At 36.0% G+C, this 20,515-nt stretch overlaps 1 protein-coding gene across 1 annotated transcript in view; it reads left to right on the top strand.

The window, feature by feature from the left end:
• SAMSN1 (SAM domain, SH3 domain and nuclear localization signals 1) overlaps positions 1-20,515 on the top strand; it is a 168,035-nt gene that overhangs the window by 47,757 nt on the left and 99,763 nt on the right. The window contains exons 6-8 of the mRNA XM_015133115.3: positions 1,275-1,351; positions 9,690-9,755; positions 19,367-19,493. Coding sequence (XP_014988601.3) covers positions 1,275-1,351; positions 9,690-9,755; positions 19,367-19,493 — 270 coding nt within the window. The remainder of the gene's footprint in view (positions 1-1,274; positions 1,352-9,689; positions 9,756-19,366; positions 19,494-20,515) is intronic.

The raw sequence follows: 20,515 nt of genomic DNA on the forward strand, positions 1-20,515 counted from the left end.
TGTGTCGTTATGTAAGTGCATTGCACATATTCGTATCTTATTTTCTAAGCTTGATTCCAGACTCTAGAACACAGGAGGCCACTTTACTGTTCTTTTTCTATACCCAGAAGAATGGCTATAGAAGGAGTAATTCAAAATTCCTGTAAAAAGGTGACTAAAAGAGACAACACGGGAAGAAATAAAAGAAGGGAGGCAATATTTCTTTTTCTCAATACAGAAACTAAAAACCAAGCTGCAAAAACTCAGCTTCTAGCAGCCTGACCCTGTGACATAAATTCTTGATTCAAAGAACCAGATCACAAAATTGGCTCCTTTTAAAATTTAGGTACTTTCTGGAATCCTGTTGTATGGTTAGTCTCATTTTAAATACTAAGTTATTGGTGCAAGTAACTTTGAGACTGAGCTGTGAATTTAACATATCTTTTAACTAGAGCTATGATGGAGATCTGGAGAAAAATCTGTACCTGTTTTTCACTGTGTATGGAAGATAGGACTTGCCTGTCCTTGCTTCCACTGCAGAATATGAGAATGAGGAATAGTAGAAAACTGAAGCAATGGTTGCAAGTAAATAGGAGTGAAAGTGAAAGGAAACGTCACTGGCCTGGTGACGAGGTGATGTTGGGTCGCACTTTCCTCATCTGTAAAATAAGAGGCTTGGATTAAGTGACCCATAAAGTCTTGTCCTCTTTTAACATACCATGTATTTCAGACTTAAATAAATGAAGCTCCCATTTACAGGAGCTAAAAGGGAAGTGCTGCTACATTTGAAAAGGTTTCATTTAGCTGCAAGCAAATGGATGCTACATTGCAAAGCTTTTACTAAAGCATGCATAGAACAATTTCAGCATAAATAATTCATGTTGAGAAGACCTAAGCTAATGAAGCTCAAAATGCCAGGGGTGGAAGGCTTAGTTTAATAGAAACAGGTGAGGTGATAACTGCATGGAGTCATAGCATTTTGAAGTTAGAAGTGGCTTTTGTAGCTAGTCCACAATCCTATTATTACCAAGAAAGGGAATCACAGTGAATTTCCATCACTTCCTCAGGGACACAGATGGTCAGCAGCATACCTATTTTGTTAAATTTCTATTTTATTTTGATCTTTTTCTTGTAGAAAAAAAAAAAAAAGCATATATTTAAGAAAAAAACATTTTTGACCTGTCCAATGTAATGTCTTACAGACTAAATAAAAACATGAGTGTTACATTGTACCTAAACTTCCTAAATCATGTAATTTCTGATATTCTGTATGTAACAGTTATCTCTTTTCTTAGATCTAAATGAAGATGATTTTCTAAGTAACAACATACATACTCATCAAGGAAAAACTCTACAAGGAACTTCCTATCAGGTAATGTGAATAATCAGCATTTACGTGTTTTGGGAAAATCGTCTTGTTACTCAGCTCTGTAATATATTAGACATAGTGGACAATATATACACAGCCTTGTAGCTATTTTGTATTTAGTTATTATAGGGTTGTCTTGTAACTGATATGCTTATGTCCCTGTGAACTGAAATATAAATGAAAAAAATTCGATGATGACAAGATAATAAACTACTTTGATTTTGCAAAACATCATATTGTACAGCCTTTTGATAAGTAACTCTGGGAATATTAAATTAATATACTGGGATGTTCTCTGTCAAGACCTATGCTAAACACTTATATAAAAACATAAACTGTGAGTCCTGACCAATCCCTTTCAAAATTGCATTAATTAGCCCAGGAGTTTGGACAATTAAAACTGTCTGAATGTTTGGCCTCACTAACAATTGTAACGTAACATTAATCAATAGCCAAATACTTGCTCTTCGCCCTGTAAAAAGAGAGGATATATGAGTCAACAAGGCCAATTCAGGCATCGGACTGACTTTTGATATTTTTTCTGACAGCCATGAGGTTCTCTTTAATCATTCTGATAGTTTCATTAGAAATTTAGAACTGAACTTCTTTGGTGCAGTAGATAGAAGGTACATAGCATATGAATTGTAAAGTGTTGATTTGGTGAGTAAGGGGGCCTCACATTCCTAAATCCAGCCTGATTCCTGAGGCTATTGGAGACCCTCCAATAAATTGGATGGTAGGTTGTGATTTTGATCCACTACAGTTTCTGCTGGCTGCTCTGATGCTACCAGAGTGATAGGCCTATGCTACAAGACGTGGTAACACATTGCCCGAGTACTGTCTCCCAGTGGGTTCTCCCACAGTGCATGGATGAGAGCTCTGATATCAGACAGAGCTCACTTTGAATCTTGCTTTGACTGTTAGTAGCTATGTGGCATTGTGCAATTTACTTAGACTCTCTCTGCCTTGGTTTTTATTATCTGTAAAATACATCTATAAAAAATATCTCAGAACTTTCATGGGATTCAGTGAGACATGTCATTAAAACACTGTAGTTCTATGTCTGATAGTTAAGACATACTTTTAAAAATTCATTTGTTGTCATTGCTCCTCCTCTTTTCTCCCCTTCTCCCTCACCCTCCTTCTCCTCTTACTCTTTCAAGGACTTAATGAGACTTGCACAAGCACAGCTGGAAGATTATCTCTGAAACAAGCAGTCTCATTTTCCTAAATTCAGATGAGACCTCAGATATAATATCTAAGTGAAGCTTTGTCTGATAGCCAGGAGAAAAATAACAGCTGGTTTACTGGAATAGCTCCCTAGGCATGCCTTGTGCCAAGAGAAATCCTTCTGTAGGTTTTTAGTAGAAAAATAGACCCGTTTCTTGGAAAGAAGAAAGTAACATAGAAAGTTCTTTGAAGAAAATGGTTAAAGATAAATCTTTACCCTAAGAACAATTCTTCTGAAGGTTAAAATTGGCCAAGAAATGGTGCTTCCAAATGGTAACCATTCAATTGTGCCATGTAGTGTATCACTAAAAACCGAAGGAATTCATACCTAGTGGCAGACAAGCAGGAGCCATCTAATCTAAAAATCCTCATTTGGGAGGAGGCACTGGTCTTATCTAAATTTTATTCACAGTAGACATTCAATTGAATTTAACTAAGAAACACTTATCTATATGACAGAATAGTTTAACAAGGAGTATTATGCAAAATATTAATGTATTAACTCCTTGTGACTGAGGAGAAGGAGATGCAATTTATCTGTTGAAAGATGGGGAAGACAGTGAACCACTGTCAAATGGAGAAGCTGGTGTGAGTAGCAAAGTGGCTTGTCAGTGGGCATAAGAGTGGACTATGGCATGAAATTTGGCCTTCCATCAGTGAACAAATGACTATCAGATAAGTGTTTTTCCAAGCCTACCTGGGAACTGTCTGTATCAGACTCAACGGGAGTATTACTTAAAAAGGCAGACTTTTGGTGCCATATTCCTGTTCACCTGGATCGTCATGACTGGAGCCTAGGAAGTGGTATTTTTATGTGACAATGTTCACTACATAAACCATGAAACTCTTGAATTCAAGAGAGTTGGTGAGTGTCTTAGTCCATTTTGTGTTGCAATAATACAACACAAAATAAAGAAACAATAATAAACACAAAATAAAGAAATACCTAAGACCGGGTAGTTTATAAAGAAAAAGGTTTATTTGGGCTGCAATTATGATGGCTGAAAATTTAAAGATTGGGCATCTGCATTTGGTGAAGGTCTCAGGCTGCTTCCACTCATGGCTGAAGGTGAAGGGGGCCCAGAGATTCCATGGCAAAAGAGGAAGCAAGGCAGGGGGAGGTACGTGCCAAGCTCTTTGAAACAACCGGCTCTCACAAGAACTAATAGAGTGAGAACTCACCATTGAGGGAGAACATTAATCTATTGTAGAGGGATCCAGCCCCATAACCCAAACACCTGCCATTAGGCCCCATGTATTAGTCCGCTCTCACAACGCTGTGAAGAAATACCCAAGGCCGGGTAATTTATAAAGGAAAGAGGTTTAATTGACACAGTTCCCCATTGCTGGGGAGGCCTCAGGAAACTTACAACCATGGTGGAAGGCAAAGGAGAAGAAGGCACCTTCTTCACAGGGTGGCAGGACAAAGTGAGTGCGAGCAGGGGCAATGCCAGATGCTTATAAAACCATCAGATCCTGTGAGAGTCACTCATTGTTACAAGAGGAGCATGGGGGAAACTGCCTCCATGATCCAGTTACCTCCACCTGATCCCGCCCTTGCATGTGGGAATTATAGGTATTATAATTCAAGATGAAAGTTTTTGTGAGGACACAATGAAACCATATCACCCCACATCCAATATTGAGGGTCAAATTTCAACATGAAGTTTGGAGACAACAAACATCCAAATTATAGCCATGAATACGTGTTCACAGATGGGATATCTCATGATTTTAACTCTATAAACCCAAACTTGGTTTAATTATGGTCTTGGAAGACAACAGCCTCCTGGAAAAAGTGAAGTCGATTTTTGTTCCCTATTATGGAGATGATATAAATTCATTGTAGAATTTCTTAAAACTATGTATAAATAGAAACAGTTAAAATATTGAACAGTATCCTAGTGTAAATATTTTCCTATGATCATTTCCTGAATATTAGTAACATGGGATAAAGTTTGTAGAATGTAAAACATTTTATAGTTATAATTATCATTTGACTATGCATGCAAAATATATTTCAGACACTAAAAATGATCAGAATTAAATATTTAATTCCTAATCAGAATGTACTTAAGCAAGCATGTTTCCTTCATGTTCTCAAAATAGAAGAGAAGATCTCAGGCATGGAAGAAGTTACAAAGAATCAGATAGCAGGGGCAAGAGAAGGAGTTCAGGGAATGCTTTCTCCAGTACCCACTTTGCCCCATGTACATTTCTGCATAGATAGCCTGGGATAAACTTCCTGGAGAACCAGGCTTATGGAATAGAGCTGGAAGCAAATTGGTCTGCTTAGCACTGTGATCATACCAACCATAAAGAACATCTTGTGAAAACTTGACTCCCAGCATTTATTTTTGCATTCTTGTACTTGTTTGTTCTTCTCTGGCAGCATTCAGTTGATGGCTCAAACCTTTTGTAGCATATTAAAAGGGGAATAAAATATGCAGTAATACAGACTTTGGGCTAATATATTTTCAAAAGTGTTGCATGCCTCATTTCTCACGTAAATTCCTAGGTTGCATTCAGCCTTCAGAGTATCATTCATATTCATGATAGAAAAGAGAGATAATATTTATTACCTTCAGTGCTGGTGATATTAAGCGCTGTCCAGCATCCCTACCCAGGACTGAACCAAAACATTTTCTTTCTGAGCTCCTTCACTGAGAAAAAGTGTTGCTAATTGAATTAATTAACCCATTTCAATCAATTTCTTTCTTCATGTCTTTCACTATGGAGACTGCAATTTTCAGCATTTGAATTCTCAGCCTACCCGGTAGTTAGGGGTGGTCATGGAATCCAGTTCTGGCCAATGAAATACAGTCAGAAATTCCTGAGGAGGACTTTCTTTTTCTGGAAAATAAAAAATAAGACAGAGTCTTATAAGGACAAAGCTTTGTTTTTTGCTCTCTTTCCTGCCTGGAGCTGGATGTAATACCTGGTAAATCAGCAGCTGTCTTCCAGCCGTGAGGCAAAGGCAGACATGAAAGACAGTGGAGCAGGCACATGCAAAGAGCCTGATTCACTGAGGATATCCTTGAGAAGCTGCACCCAGGTTGGAAACTCTATGTCTGCACTTCTATTTTACAGAAACATAAGCCCCATACTTGTTTAAGCAACCACTGTTGGTTATTCTCTTCCTCAAAGCTGAGTACCTTCCTGATACCTTATTTTTAAAACAGTCACTTTTGCTAATGCTGAACTCTGCTCTATGTAAGCAATCAGACAAAACTGTGCCCACAGTTAAACAGTGTCTAGACTCACCTCTTATTGCACAAACTAGACTAGTCTCCTTCAGCTCTCATGTAGTGTAAACAGCATTTAGAGTTAGTCATTTAATCCTTAAGATGAAAATTGGATTACTAACAAATAAAATATTAGCTATACACATCCCATTGGCTATATACAGAATTAAAACTATATCCAACATAGCACACAATTTTTGGGAAATGCACGTAGAATGGACAAAACGAGACCAATTTTTCATGAGCTTAACCGAGGTCACAACACTGGGTCACTGGATAAATAATTTGAGGTTATGCTGTCATATATTAACAAGCAGGAGAGACAGGTCTTTCACTAGGTTTTATCAGACAGATTTGAGGCAGTTCTAAACAAAAGTGTGAACAATCTAAAAGGTAGAAAACAAACAAACAAAAAGAGTTCAAAATGACAGTGTCAACCAAATGATAGTCTATGTATGAAGTGACTATATTATGATGAAATAATGATATTGTGTCTTGATCAATGTTTCTTATTTCAAGCACTTTCTTATCCATTGTATGACTTTTAACTATCGTATTATATATCTATTGATGCATAACAAATTACTTTAAAATTTAGGGGCTTAAAACAAACAAAAAAATTTTTTCATAGTCCCTGTGGGTCAGGAGTTGGGAAGTGGTATAGCTGGGCATTTCTAGCTTAGAGTCTCTCATGTGTTTATAATCGCAGGTGGTTAGTGTCTCTCAAGGTGTTATCTGAAGGCTTGACTGGGGCTGAAAGGTTTGTTGCTAACTCCCTCTCATGGCTGTAGGCAGGTGACCTCAGTTTTTTGATGGGAGTTGACTGCAGGGATAGGTCCCTTGCCACTTTGGTCTATCCATGAGGCTGAGTGTCTTCATAGAATGTCATTTGGTTTCCCCAGAGTGAGCATCTAAGACACAGAACAAGAAGAGGCCACAATTCCTTTTAAGACCTAATTTCAGAAGTTAAACATCATTACTTCCATTTTATTCTGTGTGTTAGAAGCAACTCACTAAATCCAGCTCACACTAAGGGTGGGGGGGCAGTATTATGATCCACCTTCTGAAGACCTCTTCTGTAAAAGAATTTGTGAGCATATTTTAAAACCATTAGAACTCTACTAGTTTGAGGTTATAGATGGAGAAGTTTCCTGCTTCCAAAGGGCAAGATTATAACTTATTTTGCAGGTAGAAAGAATATAGGGCTGTATTTTGTTATCTTGAAAAAAAAAATCTAATCTCCTCTCTTTAACAGTAAATGACTTTCAAGAGTGGCTTCTGTTGGTATTAAAGAAACATAGGATGTTAACATGGAATCCAAATCTCTTGTTTCTGGTGAAATAAAATTAAGATCATATTGGATTTTCTCATTTTCTTATCCAAAGTTATACTGCATTTATGATAAGTATACTTTCACTTTTAAAAAAAAGAGTTTAAGCAACTCTACATTTAACTTTTATTTTAAAAAGAGGAAATACTTGATTCTAACAAATGATTTTTATGAATGAACTCCACATATGTATGGGTGTTTTCTTTTTGGATTGCCCTAAAAGGTTGAGAGGACTTATTTGGTATTCCTTAGCATCATTCTCACTCATTTTTAAAAAGGAATTTTGCAACCCAGAAAATGGCTAGTAAATGCACTCTTATATACTGTGTCAAGCCCTGGGTACTAGGTAGCATCCTTAAAATGTAACAAACCTGAACATATGGGCCCAGTCCTTTAAGAATCCGCAGGCTACACACTGTGGCAAAAATAAAATCCAACCGCTTGGCACTTGTTTCAGTCACTTCAGCTACTTTGTCAGTTTTCTGCTTCAAAACTCTTGTTCTTTGGCTATATTTTATGAGCTAGAACTACAGAATTCTGCTGGGGTTTAGACTTTATGGAAACCAAACTTGCCTTACCTTTATATGAGTAAAAACACTGGACTTTAAACTTGCTGCTTAAACTCTCTGTGCTTCAATTTCCAGATGTGTAAAATAGTGATAATAAAACTTCTTGTGATTGTCATAAATATTTAAATAAAGGAGCATACTCCCTCAAGATGTTTAATGAATATTCATATTGCCCTGTCTCTACATTCTTCTTAATCTCATTGCAGACTCCCCTCAGAATAAAATTTGAAATCACTTTGTCTTAGTTCTTGCAGGCAGCTATAGCAAAGTACCTTAGGCTGGATAATTTGTAAACAACAGAAATGTATTTCTCACAGCTCTAGAGGCTGAAAAGTCCAAGACAAGGCACCAGCTGATTCAGTGTCTGCTTCAAAAAGGGAGCAAGGCAACTCCCCTCAACCTCTTCTATAAGGGCTCTAATTCCGTTCATGAGGGCAAAAACGTTATGGCTTAGTTACTTCCCCAAAAGTCCCACCCCTTGATACTATCTGATATAATTTGGATAAGTGTTCCTGCCCAAATTCCTGTTGAATTGTGATTCCCAGTGTTGGAGGTGGGGCCTGGTAGGAGGTGATTAGATCATGGGATTGGATTTCTCATGAATGGTTTAGCATTACCCTATTGGTGCTGTTTTCATGATAATAAGTGAGTTCTCATGAGAGCTGTTGTTTAAAAGTGTGTAGCATCTCCCCCTTCATTCTTTTGCTCTTGCTCCTGACACGTAAGAATGTCTGCTCCCCCTTTGCCTTCCACGGTGATTGGAGGCTTCCTGAGGCCTCCCCCAAGGCAGAAGCCACTATGTTTCTTGTACAGCCTGTAGAACTGTGTGCAAATTCAACTTCTTTTCTTTGTAAATTACCCAGTCTTAGGTATTTATTTTTTTTATTTATTTATTTTTTTTTGAGACAGAGTCTCGCTCTGTCACCCAGGCTGGAGTGCAGTGGCCGGATCTCAGCTCACTGCAAGCTCCGCCTCCCGGATTTAGCCATTCTCCTGGCTCAGCCTCCCGAGTAGCTGGGACTACAGGCGCCCGCCACTTCGCCCGGCTAGTTTTTTGTATTTTTTAGTAGAGACGGGGTTTCACCGTGTTAGCCAGGATGGTCTCGATCTCCTGACCTCGTGATCCGCCCGTCTCGGCCTCCCAAAGTGCTGGGATTACAGGCTTGAGCCACCGCGCCCGGCCTTCTTAGGTATTTCTTTACAGCAATGTGAAAATGGACAAATACACTATCACTTTGCGTATTACATTCCAGTATATGAATTTGGGAGCAACACAAATGTTCAGACCACAGCACCCTTTTATTACCTTTTATAGACTCCATCAAATGCCCTTTGCTGCAGTCCTGAAGTGCCCTAGGTAGAAATTGTTTGATATCAGGTACATAAAGTTTTCAAAAGGAGTAGAAGCTGAGAGTAAGAAGGTTACACTGACAGGCGCCAAATGTAATAAAAGATATCCCACACTATAACTTGAGATATTACTCCAAATGTATATTTGGTTTGAGTTTAAACTCAATCAGCGTTTCTAAAACGGATGCCCATTATATACTTAATGTAGAGCACTAAGAAATTACAGTGGGCTGTTTCACAAAACTTTCCTGATCCCCTCTTTCCACCAACTCTTCTAAATGTGAGATCATGGATTGGGATTCCCCTATGTGAGGGCTGAGGAGTGAATCTAATACACATAGACACATACACATATCACACACACATATATGGATATATAATGTGTGTATACTGTATATACCTACACATATTCCATATTTGTCTATATATGTGTATATATGCAGATGAAGTCACTGATGAAACATTAATCAGTGTACTTTGATAACAAGATAATTATTTCTAATTAAGACAATGAATCCTTTCCCAATTAGTTTGGTAGCTTTGTGGAGTTTTGTTTTGTTTTGTTTTTTAAAGAATGTTAACATTAGTTGTCTCTTTTTCCTTTTCTAATTTCGAAGGTGACCACTGAATGCTGGAGTCCATTTCATTATCAAAGACAAGCTGAACCTACTGTTGATGAAATGGTGAGACTTTTCTTCCCTGATATAACTATTGAAGTGGATTTCCCATCTCTTTTCCAATCATGTTAATGCCACAAGCACTGTTTTCTATGGTTCTTTATTACATTTGTTTTCAGCTGCCACATAGAAGACTCTCTAAAGAATATAAAAAGAGACTTGTCCTTATTGAGTGGTTTTCTGAACCGGAAGGACCATAAAGCATTTCCTTTAAAGAAGGATATGTAGTTATATAAAAAATTTTCCATAAAATTTAGCAACTTTTCCAGACATAGGAAAAAATTTATAATGTTAAAAAGCATTATCTTCTGGTTTGGGGGAAATAGGTGCTATCTCATGTTTCTGAGAGAAGTGTACATCATTGTAGCATTGCTAAAAAAAAGAGAGAACTTGGAAACAGTATGAGTGTGTGATAACAGGAAATCAATTAATTAATTGGATTATAGTCCATCGAATGAAATATAATAAAACCGTTTTTAAAAAAGTCTCTCTGTGTGCCAGCAGTCCCTTATGATATTAAAATCACATCAACTGCCTTCTTTTCCTTGTTCAGATATTGCTAAACCGAGGTTCATGGAAAGGACATGGTTTAGAAGGTCTGGCAAATTTCCAGGATATTCACGTACATCGCCAAGTATTATAGCATTATTGATATGAAACAACTATAAGTCCTATTTGTAGTTCTTGTTCTAGATGGTTTCGGAACACGACAAGCTAATGTTTGCAACTTATTTGACTATTGTTTCCCAAAATGTAATCGTAATTTTGTGACAAATAACTACTCTTGGTAAATCATCTTTCTTTATGTAGGTATGAATATGAGAGTTGTTTTTTTTTTTTTTTTTTTCGAGGCAGAGTTTCACTCTTATTGCCCAGGCTGGAGTGCAATGGCACCATCTCGGCTCACCGCAACCTCCGCCTCCCAGGTTCAAGCAATTCTCCTGCCTCAGCCTTCCTAGTAGCTGGGATTATAAGCATGTGCCACCAGGCCCAGCTAATTTTGTATTTTTAGTAGAGACGGGGTTTCCCATGTTGGTCAGGCCGGTCTCGAACTCCCGACCTCAGGTGATCCACCCGCCTCGGCCTCCCAAAGTGCTGGGATTACAGGCTTGAGCCACTGCGCCCGGCCAAATACGAAAGTTTTGATATCTTTATTTATAGCTCTCTCTCCCCCAATATTAGTAACATGTTATTAACATCTAAGTTTTTATAATAGTTTTCTTTTCAACTATTTTTTTTTCTTTTTGTCTAAGAGATGTCTAAATTGTGCCAGGTAGGCGGAAGAGGTGACGGAAAGTTGTGATTTAAGTATTACTTCTGTTCCCTAAAAAAGATTTATTGAGCTCTGCCCTTGCTATTTCGCATGCTATCTAAGTTCTTAATGACTAGTTAAATGTCAAAGAGCTGTGGGAAACAAACAAATGAACCTCAGTCAATACAAAAAGGACTTTCAGATGAAAATAAAGCTATACATTTGGGAGGATTATGAAATGCCTTAATTAGAAACAGAAGCAAGAGAACTGGATGGCAGGAATTGGATCTACCACCGACTGTGCTCTTAGGCCTCTAAACTCATATTTCTGCATTTCCGTTTCCACATTTTTAAAGTAAAATGTTGGACTAGAGAATATTTCTTCAGACTCTGATCATCTGTGATTAACAGTAGGTCATTCCCACTTTTTCCTTGATATTTTTTCTAAGGCACAAGAATTTATGTAAAGTAACAAAAGAAGACACTTATCTAGTCAAATGTCCCCAAGGACATGTGAGGAACAATGAATTCCTATGATCCAATCCTTCAATTTAAAGATGAAGGGCTGAAGTGCAGAGAGGTGAAGTGGCTCACTCAAGTTCACATGGCTAGTCACAGAGCAGATTTTCAAAGCAGAACAATCATTCGTCCGCACACAAGGGCAGGTTCTTACTCTAGGTTTTCTTAACATTTCTTGTGGATTTGAAATTATAAATACTAGATAAAAACTTTTTTTTTTTTTACTGTGTAATTTTCCATCCATAGCTCGTCTTCTTGCTAAGAATCCAATAGATACTTAATAAAAATTAATTTGCATACTGGCTCTTAAATTTCCTATTGTTCATAAATTTCGGTCAGCTAGGAGGTGTACCCAAAAAGAGAAATGTTCTTATGAGTAGTTCTAGAAACTTCTTCAAAATTTCAGAGCAGAGGATATTACACAGGAAGTAAGAAAGATGTGGCTTCTGTGGCCTTTTCTCTTAAATCAACACAACCCCCATTTGCAACTCTGGTTTGTGTAATCCTGGCAACTCCCAGCTAGCTTGGCAGTGTGTCCACATTCAAAGACTGACCCTCAGCTATAGGTCAGTGAGCAAAAAGCAGTCTTGGCTTCCCCTGCCGAAGTGGAGAAATGGCCGTGACGTTGCGACTTCATTACACTATGGAAAATTGGGCCTGTGTGGCTTCTGAAAGACTCATTTCTGTTTTTACTGTGTTCTCAGAGGGCACATTATTCCAAGACCAGACATACACATGTCAAAATCTGCTTGAGAGGAAGGAGGAGCTAGAATATTGTATTAGGACTTGAAAGGGTTTTAGTGTTTATATAGTAGAAGTAGACTATTACATAAATGGCATTGTTAGACATCCTAAATTATACTGCTTAGCTTCTTAAATACCTGCTAATCCTCTAGCCAAGCACATTTCTCCTCCCTATTCCCACCTTATGCAATCTTTCCTGTGAATAATCATTGAATTTTATTTGTAGTTCTCATATGACACACATCAACTTTTTCCTCCAGATGTATTTTTGGCCAGCTGTTCAGATTGAATATATTCATTGATGATACTGACTCTAAGAAGTGATATGTGTGAAACAGTACTAGAACCCCAAAGAGATCACCTTGCAGTGAGGGGGACAGGAACAGAAACAGATGACTATTTTTCTTAGTATTCATGTTAAGCAATGTGCATCACAGGCAGACACAACGTTTCATTCTTCTTTGCACCTCCCATAGATTAGGTCCTCAGTAATAAATTAGGTCCTCATGTGATAAACGAATAAATAAATGTCTTATAAGCCTTCTAGGAGAATATATTTGATTTTGTTAACTAATTCATTCAGTTACTCATCTATTCGATGACCTAAAATTTTGCCTAGCTTTATTGTAAGTGCTTATCCAATCTTAGTTTAAGTTCAGTTTCTATCACTGAAAAATAATAATTTTTAAAATTACAATGATATATGAATATCCAATGTCAACATGGCAATTTTCCCACCAACTGTAATTATTTCTTCAATCAATATTTCATTTGCATAAGTAAATTATCTTAAATCATCTTTTAAATTAATTGTAGTTCCAAGAAAGCAATAAAATAAACCTCTGAAGTGAAATGTATTTGTTTTCATGTGTTTGCATTGATCAATTCTAGTTCATAATCCCATTGGTTTTATTATTGTCCATTGAGTTTCTAAATATTTATTGATCATTGTGACCTTAAAAATTATCTTTTTAGAATATTTTTTAGGTCATGAATAGAGACTAGTCACTTTTATATAGAAGACAATGAAGATATAGATTTAGGAGTTTAATAATTCAACATTTAAAACCTCTTCTTTATTTTGTTTTTAACATGAAAGTAGCTCTCTTCTTCCTGTCTCTAGGCACCTTCCCTTTCAAGTGGCTAAGAACAAATTCTCCGTAGAAAAACTGAGTACTTCTGTCCTTCTTAGCAAGGATAGATTGGATTATTGAAATCTGCCTTCTAAATACATTTTGTAGTTTATAGAATTTCTTCCTACATGTGATGGCTCACGCCTGTAATCCCAGCACTTTGGGAGGCTGAAGCAGGAGGATTGGTTAAGGCCAGGAGTCCAAGACAAGCCTGGGCAACATAGTGAGGCCTCATCTCTACAAAAAATAAAGTAAAATAAATTACTGGGCATGATGGTGCGTGCCTGTAGTCTCAGCACTTTGGGAGGCTGAGATGGGAGGATCACTAGAGCTCAGGAGTTCAAGGCTACAGTGAGCTTTTATCGTGCAAATGCACACCAGCTTCCAGCCTGGTGGACAGAGCAAGACCAACACCCGTGTCTTAAAAAAAAAAAAAAAAAAAATTTCTCCCAATTATGCTAATTACAGAACTAACACATCTTCATTGTAGAAAACTAAGAAGAGTAGAGTATATAAAGAAAGAAAAAGGCCATATATAGTGGTATTTATACTTTTTATACAAATTTACATTCTGGTTTTTCACTTAATACATGTGAGCATTAAAAAATTTCTAAGCCCTGTGCATACACTGGCACAGTTTTAATAATGAAACAACGAGTCATAAGACCAGGAAACTTAGAGAAAACTGTCAATATAATACATATGAAACTACTTGAAGTTTTAGTTTCCATTATAGCTTTCTTTAAAGTTAAACCAAAATATCAATTTTTAAAAATCTCCATTTCTCCTGTTGAAGAAATTATGTGAAATAGACATCAAGTTATTAGGATTTGTTATTTGAATACTTGTTAAATATGACACTAGAGAGGAAAATTTTTCTAAATCAGAAATTAAGAAGAAAAGTAAGAACAAAGTGTTTTCTGTTTTGTTTTGTTTTGTTTTTTGCTTCGTTCAAGTCTGACATGTTATTCAGCTACCTTTTCATTAGTGGAGTGAAGAGGACATAATTCAGACAGATATGCAATCTGGGTTTGGTTAGTCTCCATAAGTCTAAATTTTCCTTCTGTAAAATGAAGTGATAAAATCAGGAGAGATTTAAAAGCTTTAAATGCCTTTCCAGCAAATATGTGTAGGTATATACATACATACACACACATATATTTATATATTTCCATCTTAATTATGTATATTTAAGAGGATAGGCCTATAAATCTGAAAGTGTCTACCTGATACTTATCCTCTGTTTTGGAAAGTCATATTTAACCTCCAAATAAATTCCCTGAATTTGGTTGGTCTTAATTTCACTGTCAATACTAGATAACTAGTAATTATGCTGGCATTTAAAGATCTTGTAAGAAAGAACATTGGATTAAAAGTCAGAATATTTTATTTCCATCCCAACTCTATTATTAATAAATTATCTTTCCTTGAGTAAGCCACTTAACTTCTCTGAGTTTTCTCATTTTTTATATACTCTGGTAGACTAGATGTCTAATAATTTCCATCCCAACTCATAAAATATGATTGTAGAACTAATCCAGTTCAATAATTCAGTGATGCTATCTTCTAAAAATTATTCTTTAATATTAATATTCAAGCAAAGTGTCAGAAAATGAGATATATTTAACCAAGTACTTCTAACAAAATTTTTATATTATTTAAGGAAGCGTGAGCAAAATGAACTAAAAGATATTTCTATTTTTGACATAAATATATGAAATATATAGTATATACATGTTAAATATATACATATGAAAAATTACATTTACATTCACATATAATTACCAGTTCGATGGAAATTTACATCTTTCAAAGCCGACTCTAAATTAGAAAGACAAAAGTGAAAAGAAAATCAATTAGAGACTTGACAGTAGTATCAATGAAAGAAAATTCAACTAGATTGGTAACAACAGAGATGGAGAAAAAGAAACATTCAAGATACATTAGGCCAAACTCTTAGTTATGGAATGTGCACTTGGTGGATGAAGACGGCCTTCACTGAGTTGAAGAAGATGGGATGAGCATCATATTCGGAGCATAGGTCTAGAGGTCAGTTCTGATTGTGCTTAAAAATTGTTTTAAATACATAGCTGGATATGTGAGTCTGAAGCTCTGCAGAGAGGCCTGGGGAAAGAAAGAAATTGGGAGTCATTAGCACATAAGTGGTATTAAAAGTGGTGTGTATGCATGCATGTACATGAGAAGAGAAAGATGGTGATATCAGATAAAAGGCCAGAGTTAATCCTTAAGTAATTTCAAAATTTAATTTCAAGAAAAGGAAGGTGTCAGCATATAGGAGTTATAGAGGGAAGGGCCAAAAAAAGTAAAAGGAAAATCAGAGGAACACGGTGTCACAGAAGCCAAGAAAAGAGAGTGTTTCCAGAAGGTCACTGTGGCCGACATTGCTGAATGTCAAGTAGTAAAGGAGTTTAAGAATGGCTCATTAGATCAAAAGGACAATTTAAAGGGAATGGTAAGATGAAAGCTGATAGATGAGATAGATTAAAAGGATGAGAAGTTAATAGAATTACAGAAAGCATACATAGTTAACGTTTTTGAGACAAATGCCTAGGATAGAAAAAGTGGTAAAGAAAAAGATGGTGAAGTAAAGATGAATGACATAAGGCACATTTGAATGCTATTGGGAAGAGTCCACTGAAATGGAAAATCAAAATTCAATAGAGAGAGAGGAACAAAACTGTAAACCAAGTTGTGTCATCCTCTGATTAGATATTCCATATTCTTCAGTCTGCTCTACAGAAGCCTCCTGGAAGGATCTCTGTTATTCTCTGGGCTCATCTCTTGGTACTCTTCCTTTCTTTCCCTTCATGGGCACGTACTAAGCATTCTTCCAGGGATTCCAGCTTTAGAACCTTGCAAACTGTATTGTGTTCCAAGACTTCTCTTCTCTCTGCTATTTGCCTGGCTGACTTTTTCTCTTATTTAAGTCTCAGGGGAAATATTCTTTCTGACCAACTGCTGAATTCTAAACCCTCTCTAAATCTTCACATATCTGGTTCCTTCTCATCATTCAGGCCTCAGCTTTAGTATCTTCAGTGAAGTTCCTCCTGATCAGTAAATTAATAAACCCTCCTTTTGCATCCTCACTCAATCACCCTGTTAATTATTAATATAGCATTTCTTATGTCACATTCTTATGTTTATATACTTGTTTATATGTTTATCACCCATCACCTCCCTCTAGAATTAGACTTGATAAAAACAGTGATCTCATATTACTTCCTCTATGCCATATCCCCAGAATGTGAGAGAGTGCTTGGCATATAGTAGGTGCTCAACAAAAGTTTATCAATTTGTTGAATGCTAGGTTTAATTTATGGGTCAATCTTCTTAGAACACATTTAGAATTTAAAAGTCATGTTACTGTAAAACATAATCACATTCAGTACAAATATGTAGGTAATAGATAAGAGAAATGAGATAAATAGTGTTATCATTTGAAAAATATTTTAGAGGATTTCTTTTTCTTTCTTTCTTTTTTTGAAATGGAGTCTCACTCTGTCGCCCAGGCTGGAGTTCAGTGGTGCAATGTCGGCTCACTGCAATCTCTGCTTCCCGGGTTCATGCAATTCTCCTGCCTCAGACTCCCAAGTAGCTGGGATTACAGGTGCATGCCACCACACCCAGCTAATTTTTGTGTTTTTAGTAGAGACGGGGTTTCACCATGTTGGCCAGGATGGTCTTGATCTCCTGACCCTGTGATCCACCCACCTCAGCCTCCCAAAGTACTGGGATTACAGGCATGAGTCATCGCACCTGGCTGTATTTTTAATCTGAATACATTTTCTTTTTCATACATAGTTTTAATGATTCTGTATCTTTTATAATAATATTACCTCTAAATTTCATCCCTTGAAGTACCTATTAACAAGAGGAGGTTGTCCAGACATACTTTGCTATTAGAAAGTAAAGAGTCTAGTATCAAAAATGTACTATGGATACTCCATTGTGTACATAAAACATGTATAAAATTAGGATTGTATTTACATTCAGTACACATTTATTAAGCCATGTACAATCTAGACACACAAGATTTAAAAAAATAAATAAAATGCAGTAGACTAATGTCTAGTAACTCAAAGTGAATAAAGATACAAAAAATAACAATATCATGATTTTAAAGGCTATAATAGAGTGTGAACAAAATAATGAAAGGTCAGTTTGTTTTAAAACCTCTAGGCCATGAGATCTTACTTATCTGAATTCAGATACCTTCCAAATGCTTTAGTTCCTCTTGGGGGAAAATCATTTATACAAAGTTCCGTTTCCCTGGTATACAATACCTTTCTCCACATTAAAGCCTTTTTCACAAAGGGAAAAGAGAAGGTGATTTTTGTTGCCAGTGTTTCAGTGGAACAATTAAGCTTTGGCCGTAACAAGAAGTTGACATAAGAGTAGAAGCACAGCAAAGAAAAAATGGTTGTGCAATGTCATCTTATGATTTCTGAAAGGGTCTAAAGAGTAGAAAATAGCCTTTCCTAAGCTGTAAAGCGTCTATAAAACCAAGTAACTCAGAAAGCACTAAAAGAAACCCTGAGAAATAATACAAAAAAGTAAGCAATAGAAATTGTGTTGAACAGAGCACGGCCTTTGGAAAGACAGAGAAGATTTTGCGTTTCTAAGCATATCTCATCACGGTCCTTTCTAAAAGATTAAAATGATTTCAATATTTTCCCATTTATTTAACGCAAAAAGGTATGGCTTCCTCTGACAGAAACGTCACATTTCCTACGTAAGTGCTATTTTGCAGAGACAGAACAACAAGTTTATGCTGGTTGTTCAAAGTCTATCATAAAGACCAAAGATAACAGCTGAGTGTAAGGATTTGAAATGTTTCATGCTGGATATTCTTTACTTCCAAACATTTATTTGGGCTTATAGTCTCTTTCAAAGGCTTGGAAAGCATTATTATAAATGTCTCATTCAAACACTAATGAGGAGGCAATATTCACCTTTTGAAAATTGCAGTGTCTTTGTAGATGTTATTTATCAGCTGTTCAATGGAAAGAATGAGACAAAAGCAGGTGGAGAAATATTTCTGAGTAGAACTTTCTGGATGAAAAAGTATTCCTATATGTATTACATCACATCTAGTGAATTCAACAAAGCACAATGATTTTATCAACTCATGTAAAACTTAGCACACAAAGAGTTAATTTCCAAAGTATTTTGAAATCCTTAAGAGGAACTATCCTTAAGATAATAAGTAAAAGCTATATAAGTACAAATTCAACCGTAAACTAGTGGGAAACATTCCTGAATCTTTTTAAAGAAAACAAGAGTCATTAATGCAATGTTAATTATATTTTATCCATATTTTGTCACAATAAACAAGTGACACATATACTAAAACATAATGTGGTATGCTGTGGCTATCTTTTGTTTCACTTAGTGCATATCTTCTACAAAGTAAGAGGCTATTTTTTTTTTAAAGTATGTTATCTGAAAAATTTTCATACTTGAAACAAATGCTGTTTGCCCACAAATTTCCAAAAAGAAAATGAAGACAATTTACCTTCTTCTTTATCTAATATTAGCAGGTAGACTTTGCATACTATCGGTCTATTCCAACACTAGCAAATAGCAACTTTGAACCTCTTGTTCCATCTATATTACACTGCAAAGATCTTGTTTTTTTCCACTGTTTCACAGTGGGCAGGAGTGAGTCATTTATAGATATTTCTGAATTCAATCCATTTTGCTGTATTTTGAAGTAAAAAAAAATTGGTAAAACCACTCTGCTTTAGTATGACTGGACAGTTGTAACGTATTTCACAATTTTGAACCCAAAAAATGTGGTGTGCTTTCAAGTTATTGCTTAAATGGACTCAGGCTTCAGGTTTTAAGGTCATATTATTAATTTTTCCACATTTATGATCTCAACATATTTTATATTTAATCTTTTGTGCAGAATAATTTGTCTTTACCTTGAGCTGTGTTTGTACTAGGCCATAAAATCGGGTGGTGACCCTGTGGAATCAATGGGGACATTAAAGCGGCTACAGAAACTGGTTTGGACTAAGAAAGCCAGAGTGCAGAGTCTGGATGAGGTGAAACCGACATTAATAAACCTCCGTAAGTAAGAACTCAATAAGCTGTTACAATTCCTTTGAGGGAGAACTAAGGAAGCATATATTAATGAAGCCCATTTTGATAAGGTCTTAAGATAATCATTAAACATTGAGGATTGTTTTTATTGCCAAGTTATTTTGAAACAGACATCCCCATCTATTCCTGAATTTTACCCTGTATTTATGCCCCACCCCATTTCTCCTTCCCTTCAAGACCAGGCTCTGAGACAGAGTGAGAGCGAGAGGCTCAGCAGTGTCCACCGTTCCCATTCTTTGGCCATAGAAAACCATATATTTGAATTTCGACGTAAGCATAGCAAATTAGTGTGTCCATGGCATGCAACTTTGATTTTCATTTATTTATTTATAATGGTATGTCTTAATTAATCAAACTCTTTTTAAAATACTCATTAAACATTTGGATTTAAAGGGATTCCATGACATAGAGCAATTGACTCTGGGTGATATATATTTATATTTTCTGTAACTGTTTTCTATATTACTAGAAATTTCATCAGAGTCTTTGCCACATTGTGTAAATATAGATCTCACAAATGAACTTTATAGTATTACAGATATGCCTTTTTTTTTGGTTTTGTCGTTCTTGCTTTTTAAAAACTATTTCACTATGAGACACACTGCGTGCATAAATCTCATGGCAGATTGGTATTAAAATAGACAATTTCAGAATGCCAGTAGGATTTCAGTCCATATCCACTGAGATTTCATTCTTTTATGTAAGGCATATAATTGTATTTGTTTCCTTATAATTCTTTATTATACACATGACCTTAAAATTAAACATATTTAATAATAGAAACATAAAGGTGCATTTAAAAAAAATTGTATTTTTTTCTCAAATATCTTTCAGCATATTATTTGTATGTGGCCTCCATTCATTCCAGTGAGATAGACTTTAATCAATAGTTATGGTTTCAAACATGTCAGAAAAATGAGACTTTTATAAAACAAAAAATTTTGTATAGCAAAATAACTTACTTTTTAAATAAATGCTGCTGTAAATAA

Source organism: Macaca mulatta, chromosome 3 (assembly GCF_049350105.2).
Source record: "Macaca mulatta isolate MMU2019108-1 chromosome 3, T2T-MMU8v2.0, whole genome shotgun sequence".
NCBI classification, from domain to species: Eukaryota; Metazoa; Chordata; class Mammalia; order Primates; family Cercopithecidae; genus Macaca; species Macaca mulatta.